Below are 13,393 nucleotides of genomic sequence, written 5' to 3'. Positions count from 1 at the left end.
AAAGTTGTTCTCATCTTCTATGAGCCCTCTCCAGATCTTAGCAAGCTCTGTGTAGATCTGTTCCTTGAAAATGCCTTTTGGGTCACACTGCCCTTTACAGAAACTTTTGCTAGGTGTCTGGCAGCTGCCTTATTTTTGTTTTAGTTCTATTTTCTTTGGATGACAAATATTTTTCAGCTTATAAGTAAGTTTTAAAAATACCCTTTTAATTTATTTGCTGTGTTTTTACTGGATCTTAGTGCAGTTGAATGGGAATGTTATGTTACTGTTTTGGGGTCTAGTCTGATTTTTCTTCTCTTCAGTAGAGTGTGGTGCCAACACATCTCTAAAGGACAGTTACATGATTCCAATGTCTTTTCTACGTGTACAAGTTTATTATTCAAGAACTTTTCTTCTCTACCTGGCCATTCATTTTGGTTGTGCAGTTAGCTGGTTTCTGAAAATTTAACTTGAAAGGACTGAAACAGATGTTTTGAAGAAGGCCAGGTCAACCTCTGGAAAATTAGAAGGATGTTTTTAGGGCAAGAGAAAGGAGGCCTTAGAAATTAAAGATAGCCTGGGATCTTCAGCTTTCCAGCTTCTTTACAGCCTGGGGATAATTCTGTTTTCTCTCCTGTAAATACTGTGTGTGTTAAAAATGTGTTGGGTGTGTCGGACTCTCCCCACATCCCTGTGCAGTTTGTCTTTAGTGCGCTGGCAATCACTATTATTTCTAAGTCTGTAACCAGTAGTATATTGGTGTGTATTAACCAGCTGTTCAGATGCATTTCTGACTTTTTGTGAGTGGCACAAATTATGCTTGACAGCTTATTTCTCTGGCCTCTGAATAAAAGGGGACAAAAATCATGTCATGAGAATATTAGGAATTCATTTAGATATTTGTAGTGCTAGCACCGTATGTGTGAAAGACTCTGCACATTTCATTGGAAACTGAAATGTAATGAAGACAGTTCATGTCATTCTGAATATTCATCTGAATGTAGATGGTCACAAATTCTAGTAAGATAGAGTTGTTTTGGAAAATATGTATTCAGTTTGTGCAAGTAATTTTCAAGAGAGGAGAAAATGTAGGCAATTGAGTAAATGTTCATGACTTCAGAACAGTTCAGTGTGTTAAACAGATATGAGATTTCCAGAGTTCAGACTCCATACTTAATGATTATTTTTCATCTTAGTTCATAGTAGCTAGTGTTGATTTAAAACTGCTTGACAGAGTTATGGTCAATGATGTAAGAAAACAGCACACGTCTGTGAAGTATTAGCATTTTGACGTACATAATTGATTTGCTTTAATGATAACCTTTATACCTGCTTGTGCAAGTACTAGAACAGAGGACTTCTGAACAATGTATTGGTGAGGGTGCTGAGCTGGTGGATCAAGACTCTGTATCTTAATATCCTTGTACACCCTATTTCCCAAGCTCTTATTGTGCACAAAGATTATACTTTCTGTCTTCCAGGGCTGGGTGGAGTGTGGGAGCTGCAGGTTACCAAATAGCTCATGACAGACCTGGTCCTCTTTTCATCTTTGACCAGCCTGTGGGATGTGCAACTTTCAGGCCACAGCCATGTGATACAAAGGCACTAATTTTGCAGTACCTGTTTTGGTTATTTGTTCTAGAGCAGTAACTTTGGGCACACACTTTTTCATCCATGAGGGAGAATGAATCCTTGTCTGCTGCAGTTCCTTGCACTGATTTCTGCTTAGATGAGACTTTGATTTCAGTGCCTTGTTAACACAGGTTAACATGGGCTTCAGCAGTCCCTGAGAGTGAGTTGTGAGATACATTCTGCTCAGGTGTGAAGTGCCTCTGGTGTTCCAGAGGAGTTTGGCCATGGCCTCTAAAGCACGCAGAGCTCAAAGATTTGTGAAATTAGCACAGAATCAAATACAGTTGTCTGACCTCCTCTTGGCTTCCTGGTGCTCTGCTTCCTTGCGAGGTTGCTGTCTGACCCCATGTGCTGTCAGGCCAGATGATGTGCAAGGAGGGAACCTGCTTCCATCGTCTTTAGCTTCCACTAGCTTGGTGGTATTTAGCAGAGAACATACAGGGACACTGGACGGGGTGCCTGGAACATGTGCTACCAGTTTTGCCTCTTGTGCTTAGTAATAATCACACAGGATCTATGCCTGGTACCTTTGAGAAACTTGGAATAATGTAGCTGAAGCTACACAGCTTGAAGCTGTGCTCCTCTGTTTCTGAGTGCTGGACTCCTTGGCCCCTGCCCTGTCCTTTTCTCCTTGCAGGTGGAAGTGGAGAAAGGGTCAGGGCACCCAAGTGGACGCATGATGTTGATAGCCCTCAATGTGCTTTCATTAATGAAGTTCAGAAAAGAGCATTCTGTACCATGAAAGAGCATTTTATTTTATCTGTTCTAGCGTATCTGTTTTAATCTGCTTTCAGAGGGTCTTTCTTCAGTTATTCAGTTTCATTTGTCACCTTAAATTCAACATTGCGAACTTGATGTTGAAAAGGAACTTGATAACTAGATAGCAAGGGAAACACTGAGTTTTATTTTTAGGGCAATAGCTTGCTCTGCCATATCTTTGAGTTTATCATTCTTGAGGTCAGGGACACTCCCTGTTTAAGCTAAATACTGTGAAATATCCAAGACATGAGTAGCACTTCCCATTCATGTATTCAGTACCTCGGAAGTAAATATATTAACCATGAAAGAAAGGCAAATTTCACATGCTGCCTTGCATGAATACCACAGAGTCCTTTTCTTAAAATGAGAAGTCTGTGCATGACTGTATAATTTAGTCAGATGAGCTGGATGATCCAAGTCTTTTGCTCTGAAACCTGACTCACGTCCAATGACTTTGCATTTTCACTTCTGCCTGTTAGTTCAAGATCTCACATCTTAATGATTCAGAACAATTTGCCAGTCATGTAAGACTACTGTTAACAAATAGAACAAGTGTATCTTTTATTTTTAAAAAAGCCAGAATCTGAGAAGGATGGAGTCAAACATCAAATGCTGTGGAAGGCTTGACAAACGCAGACTTTTGTTTGCAAACAAAGGGAGCTGAACTCATGGTCATGCTGCTTCTTCTGGCTTTGAGACTATCAAGAAACAGGTGCATGGTTTTTTTCTCATGCTGCCATAAGCTGTAGCTCTGGGAGTGACAAGAGCCTGTGAGGGGAAGCCCAGTAAATACACGGCAAACATGCCTTTGCCCCAGTAGTATGATGCTTCTGGGTAAAGAGGCAGTAGGAAAGAGTCGGGGAGAGGGCAGAGGCTGGCTCTGCACAAAGGGTCTGCGACAAGGCAGGAGATACTGGGGAAGTTGGAGGCCTGGGGCACCGCAGCAGGGTTGATGCCACTGTGCAACCCAAGTGCAGAACACGTGCCCAAAATCTTTTTATAGATACAAAGGAATAGATGGGTAGAGGAACAGTGGAGGCTTTGGGCAGTGACTTCAGTGTATCAACTATCTGCCCTCTTGTTGAGTGTCTTGTAGGTCTCAGGGCAAAGATTTTAAGGCATAAGATTTTTTAATTAATACCTTTGAAAAGGTATTAATCAAATACTACTGGTGGTGTTTCCAATTTTGAGGGTCAGAAGGAGAGCTCAGAAGGCTCTGATGCCTGTAAAATTTCAAATGAATGAGTGGTGGAGGCAAATGTTCTAAACCAATGTAGGATGTGTTGGCCACTCCTTACTAAAATAGATATGTTGTCTCTCTCCTCTCCCAGCACCATTGGAGGGGTGTTAAGAGGTATATGACAGTGAAGTAAGTGATGTCAAATAGTCTTTGCAGCGATTTTTGACAAGCTTGCATTTGCTAAGGCCCATGAGAAAGATGCTGCAGCAATCTAGTTTGAGGAGCTTAGATAAGTTTGAGCTGTGTTCATAGACAGGAGAGATTCTGTTCTAGATAATACAGAATTTGGAGGATTGAAAGAGCCTGGCTATGAGACCCTAAAGGTGTGGGCTGACTAAAGCATCAGGACTTTGACCTGAGAAGCCTGATGGCATTGTCCACAGTGATAAATAAGAAGGGCAGGTTCTTGAGCTGTTGGGTTTGAGCTGAAGAAAAAAAAAAAAAAAACACGTTGGGCATACCACAGCTTTCCATCTGTGATAGATGAAGTGATAGATCTGGAGGAAAGCCGATGATCCGATGATATCTCCTGCTTTGTGCAAAGAGGGAAGAGAGAAAGTGGCGAGGGCCAAGCTCTGTGCAGCTTCCACAGGCTGATAGTTTGGAGGAAGGATCATCTGAAGGGCATGGCAAGTAGAGCTGAAAGCTAGGAGACGACAGCCACTGAGGACGTGATTTCAAGAGAATGAGCTTGCTCAGTTTGTTTAGAAGCAGTTAGCAGTTAAAAGAGAAGAGCAGGGCCTCAAGTATGCTGTCTTGGCTGTTGGTATAGATGGGAACTCTAGAGAGAAGAAACTCCAGATGGTGACTATAGACAACCCATTTGGTGGGAGAGACAGAGGAAGGAATGTAACCCAGAGACAGCATAAGGTGAGTGTGGTGTCATGGTGCAGAAGAAAAGATGGTGAGAATTCAGTGGGAGTACTGGGCATGTTAATCCAGGAAGGAACTAGAAGGAATCCCCTAGATCGCTGGCCTGGGAGCTCAGTCCCGCGCAGCAGAGCGGGGACAGACTATGGCTGTAGTACAGCAGCATGGGGTGGATGCTAGTTCCCTGATGGTGAGGAAGAGTCGTGTCTAGTGGGATGTATGCTGTAACTGCAGTCAACTCTGCTTCATTAATGTAACTAGCTTTTTGAAATAAACTTATTACTGGGTGAGCACATCCCTGCAGGATTTCTCTTTCGTTTTTAAAGGTGAGCCTTTCCTGAAGTTTTTTTCATGAGAGTCTGAAGTAGCAGTTTTGGCCAGGATACGGTTGTGATTCTATTGAACAGAAGCAGTGGAATTATGAATCTATAAGGAGGGTTGCAAGCAAAACTTGGCCTTTAAAAACAGCATTTTCTGCTTTCTATGGCTATTTTATGTTTTTCATGGCTTTGTCCAACCATGTGTCACAAACAACTAAGTCCCAGAGTGACTGCTAGGTATAGAAAGTGAACATCCTGAATGAGGCTTCATGTTATGGTCTCCTGTTGCTGAGTGCAGTTTTGCTTTGTGTGTTAATACTTTGTATGCATTCCTAATATTAATAATAACATAGGATTTTGCTTTAATGATGCTCTTAGAAGCAGCTCTCCTGGATAAGGTGTCTAGTAACATCAAATTATTTATTTTGTGCATACGCAAAACTTAATCTCTCTTGATTAATGCAAACACAAGTTAACACAAGTCTCCCCCTAATAGGGGGAGATTCTCATCTTGTGAAGTATCTGTAGATCCATTGATGTAAGTGAAGCTGTTCTGCTTGCGCTGACTAATGGTTTCATCCTAAGTTTCCTCTGAAATTCTTAATGGGCATTTTCAATGAATGCACATGTGTGTGACTATAAATTGAAGTAAAGATGCATTAAAACTAGCTGAAATTTTGTCATCACAATTAATTTAAAATTCTTTAGGAACTGATGCTGGTTTTCAGTCAAGTGAGCTTACTGTCTAAAGCTGGACATAATTACAGGCTAGCCAAATTAACATCCCTTTATGTCTCTGATAACCACAGAAATGTATTTTAATAAAAGCATTTAAATAAAATCATAGGGAATTGAATAGGCTTATAGGGACTGATGGTAGCAGGCTGATTTATTTATATAGAGGTGGAACCTAATCTAATATTTTTCTCCCTTCTAGTTTTTTCCATACATCCTTCTGCTAGTTGCTATCCTGTTGTATCTGCCATGTTTGTTCTGGCGCTTCACTGCAGCACCACACCTTTCTTCAGACCTGAAATTTATTATGGAAGAACTTGACAAAGCCTATAACAGGGCAATCAAAGCTGCTAATAGCATTTGTAGTGCAGACCCCAAGGACCCTGCTGACTTGGTTCCAAGTGTTAATGAAAACTTTACCCAGAGGTAAGATATTGAGGCTTGGCTTTCTTTGCACTTTTTCTCAAACTCTTAACAAATGTAACGTTTGCATTCTCATAGAAATTTATTGCAAAGGTTTGAATGTACATTTTTAAAACCAATTTAAAAGACATATCTGAAATCATTAGTGTGCACTTGGATTTGGAACTTAAAACTTTCTTTTTTCAAAGAAAACATTTGATTGTTTTCTCAGATTACTAATAGCCTGAGTTGTCCTGATTTCTTTTGTTGTAGCAGGTGTTAATTAGTTTAACTACCACACTGTAAGGAAACAGAGATGGCTGTAGTCCTCATTTATCAGTGTTCTTGGCAGTTGCTTACACCCCGTGATGTACAGTTTATTACTAGTCGTCTTCTGCCTTATCAGATCTGCAAAGCTTCTGTTTAAAACAAAGAACAGCAAAAAGCAAAAGAAAAAAAAAGTACGAAAAGCAGAAAAAACCTTCTCTGATCACACTGATGCACTGTTCTAACCAGATCTGGCTTCTGCTTTATCCTACGTCAGGGTCCTGTTTCTCTTTGTATGTGGGGTTAGGAGCAATACAATAATAGGAGCAATAATAATAGAAAGTTAAGAGAGCTGTTCTTTAATATATGTAGTCAGGCCTTAGCAGGTAAAAAACCTCTCAGTGCATTGTTAACCTAACAAGTGCTTGGGAAGGCTGCTTTTCCTTTTGGATTTGCATATTACACCTATTTTGTATTTGAAAAGAACAAAAAGATTTTCTTGATGGAGGAGAAATATTTTGTTTGTTTCTACCTTCTAGTGCTTGACATCTTTTGATGCTCTCATTTGGCTTGTAAGTGGCTTTTCTGTATTAAATTATCAATATTCTTCATGTATCTACTTTATTCTATTATTTTTCCATTGGCCTCAATAATACTACCCTAGATTTGTCACTGTAAGAGAGAATCCAAACTTGTGTCTGTTTTAGAATATTTGTTTTATTTGAAATTTGAAGTAGATGAGAACACTGCAGTATCTGATCTACGTGGTTTGTTTTTCTCTTTTTCAGTGTGTGGGAAATATCTGAAAGCCACTTCAAATACCCAATTGTGGAGCAGTACCTGAAGACAAAGAAGACTTCCAAGTGCTTAATAATCAAATACATTATCTGCCGTTTACTGACCCTAGTAATTATTTTTGTTGCATGCCTCTATCTGGGCTATTACATTAGCCTCTCCTCTTTGAGTGATGAGTTTCTCTGCACTATCAAAACTGGAATCTTGAAGAATGACACAACTGTTCCAGAAATGGTTCAATGCAAACTTATTGCTGTTGGTGTTTTCAAGGTACTCAGCTACATTAACTTGATAGTCTATCTTCTAGTGATGCCTCTGGTTGTGTATGCCATGTTTGTTCCCTTCCGATGGAATTCAGGTATTCTTAAAGTGTATGAAATCCTGCCAACTTTTGATGTTCTGAAAGTTAAGTCAAAATGTTTTGATGACTTAAGCCTTTACCTCCTCTTTCTTGAGGAAAATGTAAGTGAACTTAAATCATTTAAATGCCTCAAAGTGCTGGAGAACATTGCAGTTTCTGAGAAGTTTGATGTCATGCAACTTTTGATAAACCTTGGTACTATTAAGACAGATACTGTAGATGGGAAGCCATTGCCGGAGAAGCCTGAAGAAACAAGTGTAGAAGAGCTAGAAAAAGGTGCAACAGAGCTACAAGGTAAGGTGACCTGTTTTTTCTTTAAAAAAGAAAAAGAAAAAGAACATCCAAACCTGCTAGTATAGAGAGAGAAGGAATCCATTAATATAAAACAAAGCAGGCTTCAGCTAGATACGTATTCCTACCAAAAGTATTGTAATGTCTTCTGTAAGAAAATGGATCTGCTTAGACCTTGTTATTCTGTCTGTGATATAACTGCTATAACTTCATTTACATACAGGAAGATTGTGGTGTTGCAGGTCAGTGGCACAGGCTGGATGCCGAAGTGTCTGTTAGGTTGATGGTGTCCTTGCTGACATCTCTATTCTAAGAGCAAGAGGCTTCGGTGCTCTGAACTTGTAGGCCTTACAACCACCTGCACAGTAGAAGAGCACTAAACTGTTCTACAGTAGGTTGCCCTTGAAGACCAATGCAAGTGAGAAAGTTAGTGGTTTCGGGACATCATTTTTTAGGGATTAGTTTGAAAGATTACTAACTGCTGCCTCTGCTTTTCATACAGATTTTGCCAAAAAAAAAAAAAAAAAGATCCCTGTGATGAGTGTGGAATAGCAGAAATCTTAGGTTAACATAGAAATAAAAACTCTGATATTCAGAAATGCCACTAGTGGGGGAACAGAAAAGGGCAGAAGATGGGAAATGGAACTGGGGCCTCTAAATATGCTCTCCTTCCTCCTTAAGCAGAGAGAAAGGAAGGCTGACTGTAAAGTGATTTTTGCCAAAATCATCTGAGTCAGAGTCTGGATTAGTGCACCTGTTCTTTGAATATTCTCATTAGTTTCCAGACATGGCTGGTTCTGAGCAATCACTGTTATATGAGACTTAGTGTTAGATTCTGGGGTAAAAAATGTGGCACATCTTAAATGTGATCCCAGTTTCCTGGTCAAGTACAGAGTTATAGAAGAGAAACCTAACCTCCAGATAGAGGCACAAAGAGACAGAGAACCTTTCTTCCCATTTGATGTAAACATGGCCACTGTCATAGTGGTCCTGCACAACAGTTGGGAGACCTGCATCCTCCGAATCAAGGAGTTCAGACCCCATGTGCTGCCACCCTCATGAAGTCCTTCACTTCTCAGTGCTCTAAAATATTTAGCAGCTGACCAGGGTAGGCGAGTGCCAATACTGAGGGCAAGTTAAAGGGCTGTTTCAAAGGTAGGAAAAACTGAAATCTACTTTCTCTGCCATGTGCTTAATACAAAGAAGTGTCTTCCAAAGGGTGATGGTTCCTCTACACCACTGTTGAGTAGTTCTGGTAGGCTGAGGTTTGGAGGAGGAGAAGTGAATTTACCAACAGGGGAATTTGGAACAGATACTCAGAATTATTTTAAACTATGTAGAAAAAACAATTCTGGCAGCCAGTTCGAGTAGAACAGGTTGGAGTACTTCTGAAGGAAAACAGTTCTCCTTTTAAATGTGTCCCTTTTCCAAAATACAAGTGGATGGATTTTAGTAGGAAGATTTAAGAGCCCAAGGTGGAGATCTCTGCTCATTGAGCTGAAGAGGCTAATAGGAAATCTGACTTACCTTTTATCGAAAGCAGAGCTTTCAAGATTGTTTTCATTGCACAAAAACATTTCAAAGGCTTTGGGTTCATTTTTCTTCAGAGCAAAAGAAAATCAGAATTTTCTTCTTCAACTCTGTTAAAATGGCAGGTTATGGCAGCTGAGAAAGCAGCTGCCATACCCTGGCCAGCTCTAGCTGGCACGTACTTCTCATTCCGACTGGGTCCTGTTGTGGACTTTATTTTCCAGCCAGCAATGTGCCCTTGTGGCCAAGAAGGCCAATGGTATCCTGGGGTGCATTAGGAAGAGTGTTGCCAGCAGCTCCAGGAAGGTTATCCTCCCCCTCTACTCAGCCCTGGTGAGGCCACATCTGGAGTACTGTGTCCAGTTCTGGGCTCCCCAGTACAAGAGAGACATGGAACTACTGGAGAGAGTCCAGCGTAGGGCTACAAAGATGATTAGGGGATTGGAGCATCTCTCTTATGACAAGAGGCTGAGAGAGCTGGGCCTGTTTAGCCTGGAGAAGAAAAGACTGAGAGGGGATCTTAGCAATGTATACAAGTATCTGAAGGGAGAGTGTAGAGAGGATGGGGCCAGACTATTTTCAGTGGTGCCCAGCGACAGGAGAAGAGGCAGCGGGCACGAACTGAAGCACAGGAAGCTCCATCTGAATATGAGGAAAAACTTCTTTACTGTGAGGGTGACAGAGCACTGGAACAGGTTGCCCAGAGAGGTTGTGGAGTCTCTTTCTCTGGAGATATTCAAAACACGCCTGGACGCCATGCTGTTCAGTGTGCTCTAGGTGACCCTGCTTGAGCAGGGGGGTTGGACTAGATGATCTCCAGAGGTCTCTTCCAACCTCAACCATTCTGTGATTCCGTCAGCAAAGCCTGTGTTTTCCCCTGTTGCTAGAGGTATTAGTATTTAAGAAGTGCCCATGCTAACAAACCTGTGATAGATGCTGACTCCATACCATAAGGGCAGGAGACGCTGCAGAGGTTCCTGGTCACTGAGTGCCACATCTGACTGCGCTGGGACGGCTGAAGGCAGCCACCTGTGTCCGTGCAATGCAAGTGGGAGAGCAGGCCTAGTATTACACATGGTTTTGGACGTGCTGCTTAGGGTCTTGGCTGGGAGGACTGGGCACTGCTCCAGCCTCCGAGTTCCCACTGCCAGTCCTGTGCTAACATGGCATGCAGCAGTCCTGAAAAGAAGATGAAGCTGTTCTGCAGACTTGACATTTTGCTGCTCTGGTGCAGAAAGACACATACAGTAATTCCAGTGTGGCACAGGATAGCTGGTGTTGTGGCACTGTCTTTGCTGCAGTTCATTTGTAAAGGAGAATATGCTGAATGGCTTGATTTTTCTGTTTAGTTCTGACAGACAATGATGCAAGTGGCAACACAAGTCCAAGAAAAGATAAAAGGCTTCGCCAAAGACTTACAGATTCTTCGTGCTGATGCCTTCCAATTGCAGCAGGCAAGAGCTTTGTATTACAAGAGGGTTCTTCCTTTGCCTTCACTGCATTGGACACAAGATGCTGCTCTGAATGCAACTGTCTTGATATCCTGACAATTTTTCAGACGCCAAAGTGGTTTGCAGACTACTTTTTATGTAATAATCATCAATCACATACCTGAAAAAGCATTTTATAGACTTTCATTATTTATTAAAAAAAACAACAAGAACAAAAAAATCCCTATTATGAGTAATAGGTGAATTGCATTGAATTCAATTAAAGCTGCCATCAGTAAAGAGGTAGGAATGTAACGTACAGGGATGGGAAAGATAACTGTAGATAGCAAAAAGAGATGGTGACGTTGCACTGTGAAATGTCTCTCTGTTGGTTATATGGAGTTCCATACTGAAAGTATTCAGGAAGGCAAAATATCCAATTTGGATAAGGGGGGAACCAAGGGAGGCAGCCATCTCAGTTCTGGAGTTTAAGTGTGGCATTTGGGGAGGTCTCTGCCCTGTAAAAGTTAGGGTTTTTTAATATTAGTTTGGTCCATCTGCCTATCAGGTGGTGGCTGGCCACTGAAATACTGGCTGTTTCTTCACAGGAAAGAGAGATGTTGCTGTGTTCAACTTTTTTTTGTAATACAGCAGGGGAGAAATCTGAATCACTTGGGTTACTGGAGATGTCTTGATTAGTCATCTTAACAGTGCAGTGTTGGATTATTTCCTTGGCACTGATGGAATAAACTACGAACAAACTTAGTATAAAGGAGTAGTGTAGATTCTAGGGATTTTGAACTTTCTATGTATTCGTAAAAGAAAAATAATGTCTTAACACACTTTTTTTTTTACAAAATTTAATGGCATATAAGCTAAATGTTCTGTTAATTTCTATTTCTCCGTTGATTTGGTCTTAATGATTAATAAATCCTTCTTAGAGATTGGATGGAACATCAGTGAAGTTTGTTCCATTTTTATAATGGTTTGTAGAAATTGCTTTTTAATGTTTGTATATGTGGAACTTGTTTTAATATGTTTGTAGTATCAAACACAATATTAATTGTGCTGTCTTCCAAAACATGTTTGAGAAGATGTATTTGCATTACAGTAGCACTCGAGTGCCTCAGCAGAGCTAAGCACCCTGTAGCTAAAGTGAGGTAAATGTAAATATGATGAAAGGTTGTTCTTCCCATGCACCCTGTGACTTAATTTTAAAGATAAGATGCTGAAGTGGGTTGAACAAACAAAAGAAGGCGTACTTGTAAGTTGAAAAACTGTCCTTAGTTTGTTATTGTGCTGTTTATGGAGAGCAGTATTCAGCTTTGATATGTTCCCCCCCACCTCCCAAGACCTCTACCTTCAATTAACATTAAAATGATCTTTGTCATGAATTTTAGATACAAGGTTGGGAGGGTGGGGGGTTAATAACCACAGTAGTTGTGCGTATCCTTCACAAATGTTATATGGTGACTGTTTTCTCCATATCGTCTATGATATTGTAATTGAAATGTCTCAGCTATCGCCTCTTCCAGGTTGTCTTTTTAAACAAAGTAGTACCTCTTTTATAGCTAGGTAAGCCTTCCATTTTCCAGTCCATCTGTATCATCCACTCTTCTGTTCTTAAATGTTAGCATTCTCAATATTACTGAGAACGAGGGAAGACAGAAGTAACCAGTATTAGAACTTTTGCACAGAACTGCTGATCTTTACGTGCTGCAACAGATTTCAAGGAGATAATACACCTACTTGAACTTGGCAGCTGCTCTTAAACAAGTGGATCCCTAAGTGCTGTCATAATATACATTGTGCTAGTATTATAAAAACCCTTTGGCTATTATATGACTTTCAGCTAAGACAAGCCTTATTTAATAGAAAGTCTTTAAAGCCATAATATTATGCTACCTCTTTGTATAGGACAGTAGCATGGCTGCAATCCTAATGTCGGCTGCAATCCTAATGTCTGTTGCATTACCAGCAAGAAACAGGGCATATGTCGGATAGTGGTGGACTGAACTGCTGCATTTACCTGTATACTTCTCCCAGCAAACCTAAAACCACTCTCTGTTTTGGAGAGAGAAGTATGGAAATACTCTTAAAAGAAAGCAAGCCTTCCTTCCCTGGACTATATGATCATTAATTGTTTACCACTCACTAGTGATTCCGGTACAGACACACACACACTGTTGTTCTGAAGTGAAACTTATTTGGTTATCTTCACATTGTGCATTGCATGTTCTGTACAAGGAGCAGTAGTGCAATATTAAGATTTTGTGATGTGGATATGTTTGAACTGTTTGATATAAGTAATGAGTTGTTAGTGTTTAAAACTTGAAGCTCCTGAAATTGACATGTTCATGTTTCATGTTAGATATGGACATTACCTTTTACTAATTCCCCATTTCTATTTAAAAATATGACTTACTGCAGTGAATGTCATGTTGTCTTCTAAAGTGCTGAATAAAACATGTGTTGATTTTTTCTTCATTATTTAAATGAAATCAATTTTGTAAACTACAACAGCATAAGTGATTGAAGGTTCCAGGGGCAATCACATGTTGCCATCTGAAAAAGCTTAGTAGATACATACTTCGGACAGTAGTTATAATTGTGTTTATTTAATTTTTGTTCTCATAATTCATTTTGCTCTGACAATTTTAGTTCAAAATTTGCTGAACCTTTAAAAGTGTCACTGTTGAGAAAACATGAGCACATGATAACCAGCATATCTATTGTGCAAGTTACTATCTAAAAACTGGCCGCAGTCTCAGCATGATTGAGC

General features: G+C 40.3%; 1 protein-coding gene across 2 annotated transcripts in view; it reads left to right on the top strand.

Moving 5' to 3' along the window:
* PANX1 (pannexin 1) overlaps positions 1-13,098 on the top strand; it is a 29,783-nt gene extending 16,685 nt beyond the window's left edge. Inside the window, exons 3-6 of one of the 2 annotated variants that reach the window (XM_026109186.2) lie at positions 5,738-5,961; positions 6,993-7,269; positions 7,567-7,654; positions 10,531-13,098. In XM_026109186.2, coding sequence (XP_025964971.1) covers positions 5,738-5,961; positions 6,993-7,269; positions 7,567-7,654; positions 10,531-10,616 — 675 coding nt within the window. In that variant the 3' untranslated portion in view covers positions 10,617-13,098. Of the gene's footprint in view, positions 1-5,737; positions 5,962-6,992; positions 7,655-10,530 lie in introns of both variants that reach the window. The other variant, XM_026109184.2, reaches the window with a different exon arrangement.
* The last annotated feature ends 295 nt before the right edge of the window (positions 13,099-13,393 follow it).

This window comes from Dromaius novaehollandiae, chromosome 1 (genome assembly GCF_036370855.1).
Source record: "Dromaius novaehollandiae isolate bDroNov1 chromosome 1, bDroNov1.hap1, whole genome shotgun sequence".
NCBI classification, from domain to species: domain Eukaryota; kingdom Metazoa; phylum Chordata; class Aves; order Casuariiformes; family Dromaiidae; genus Dromaius; species Dromaius novaehollandiae.
Note: the sequence above shows the minus strand (reverse complement) of the source record. Positions and strands in the feature narration are given on the sequence as shown.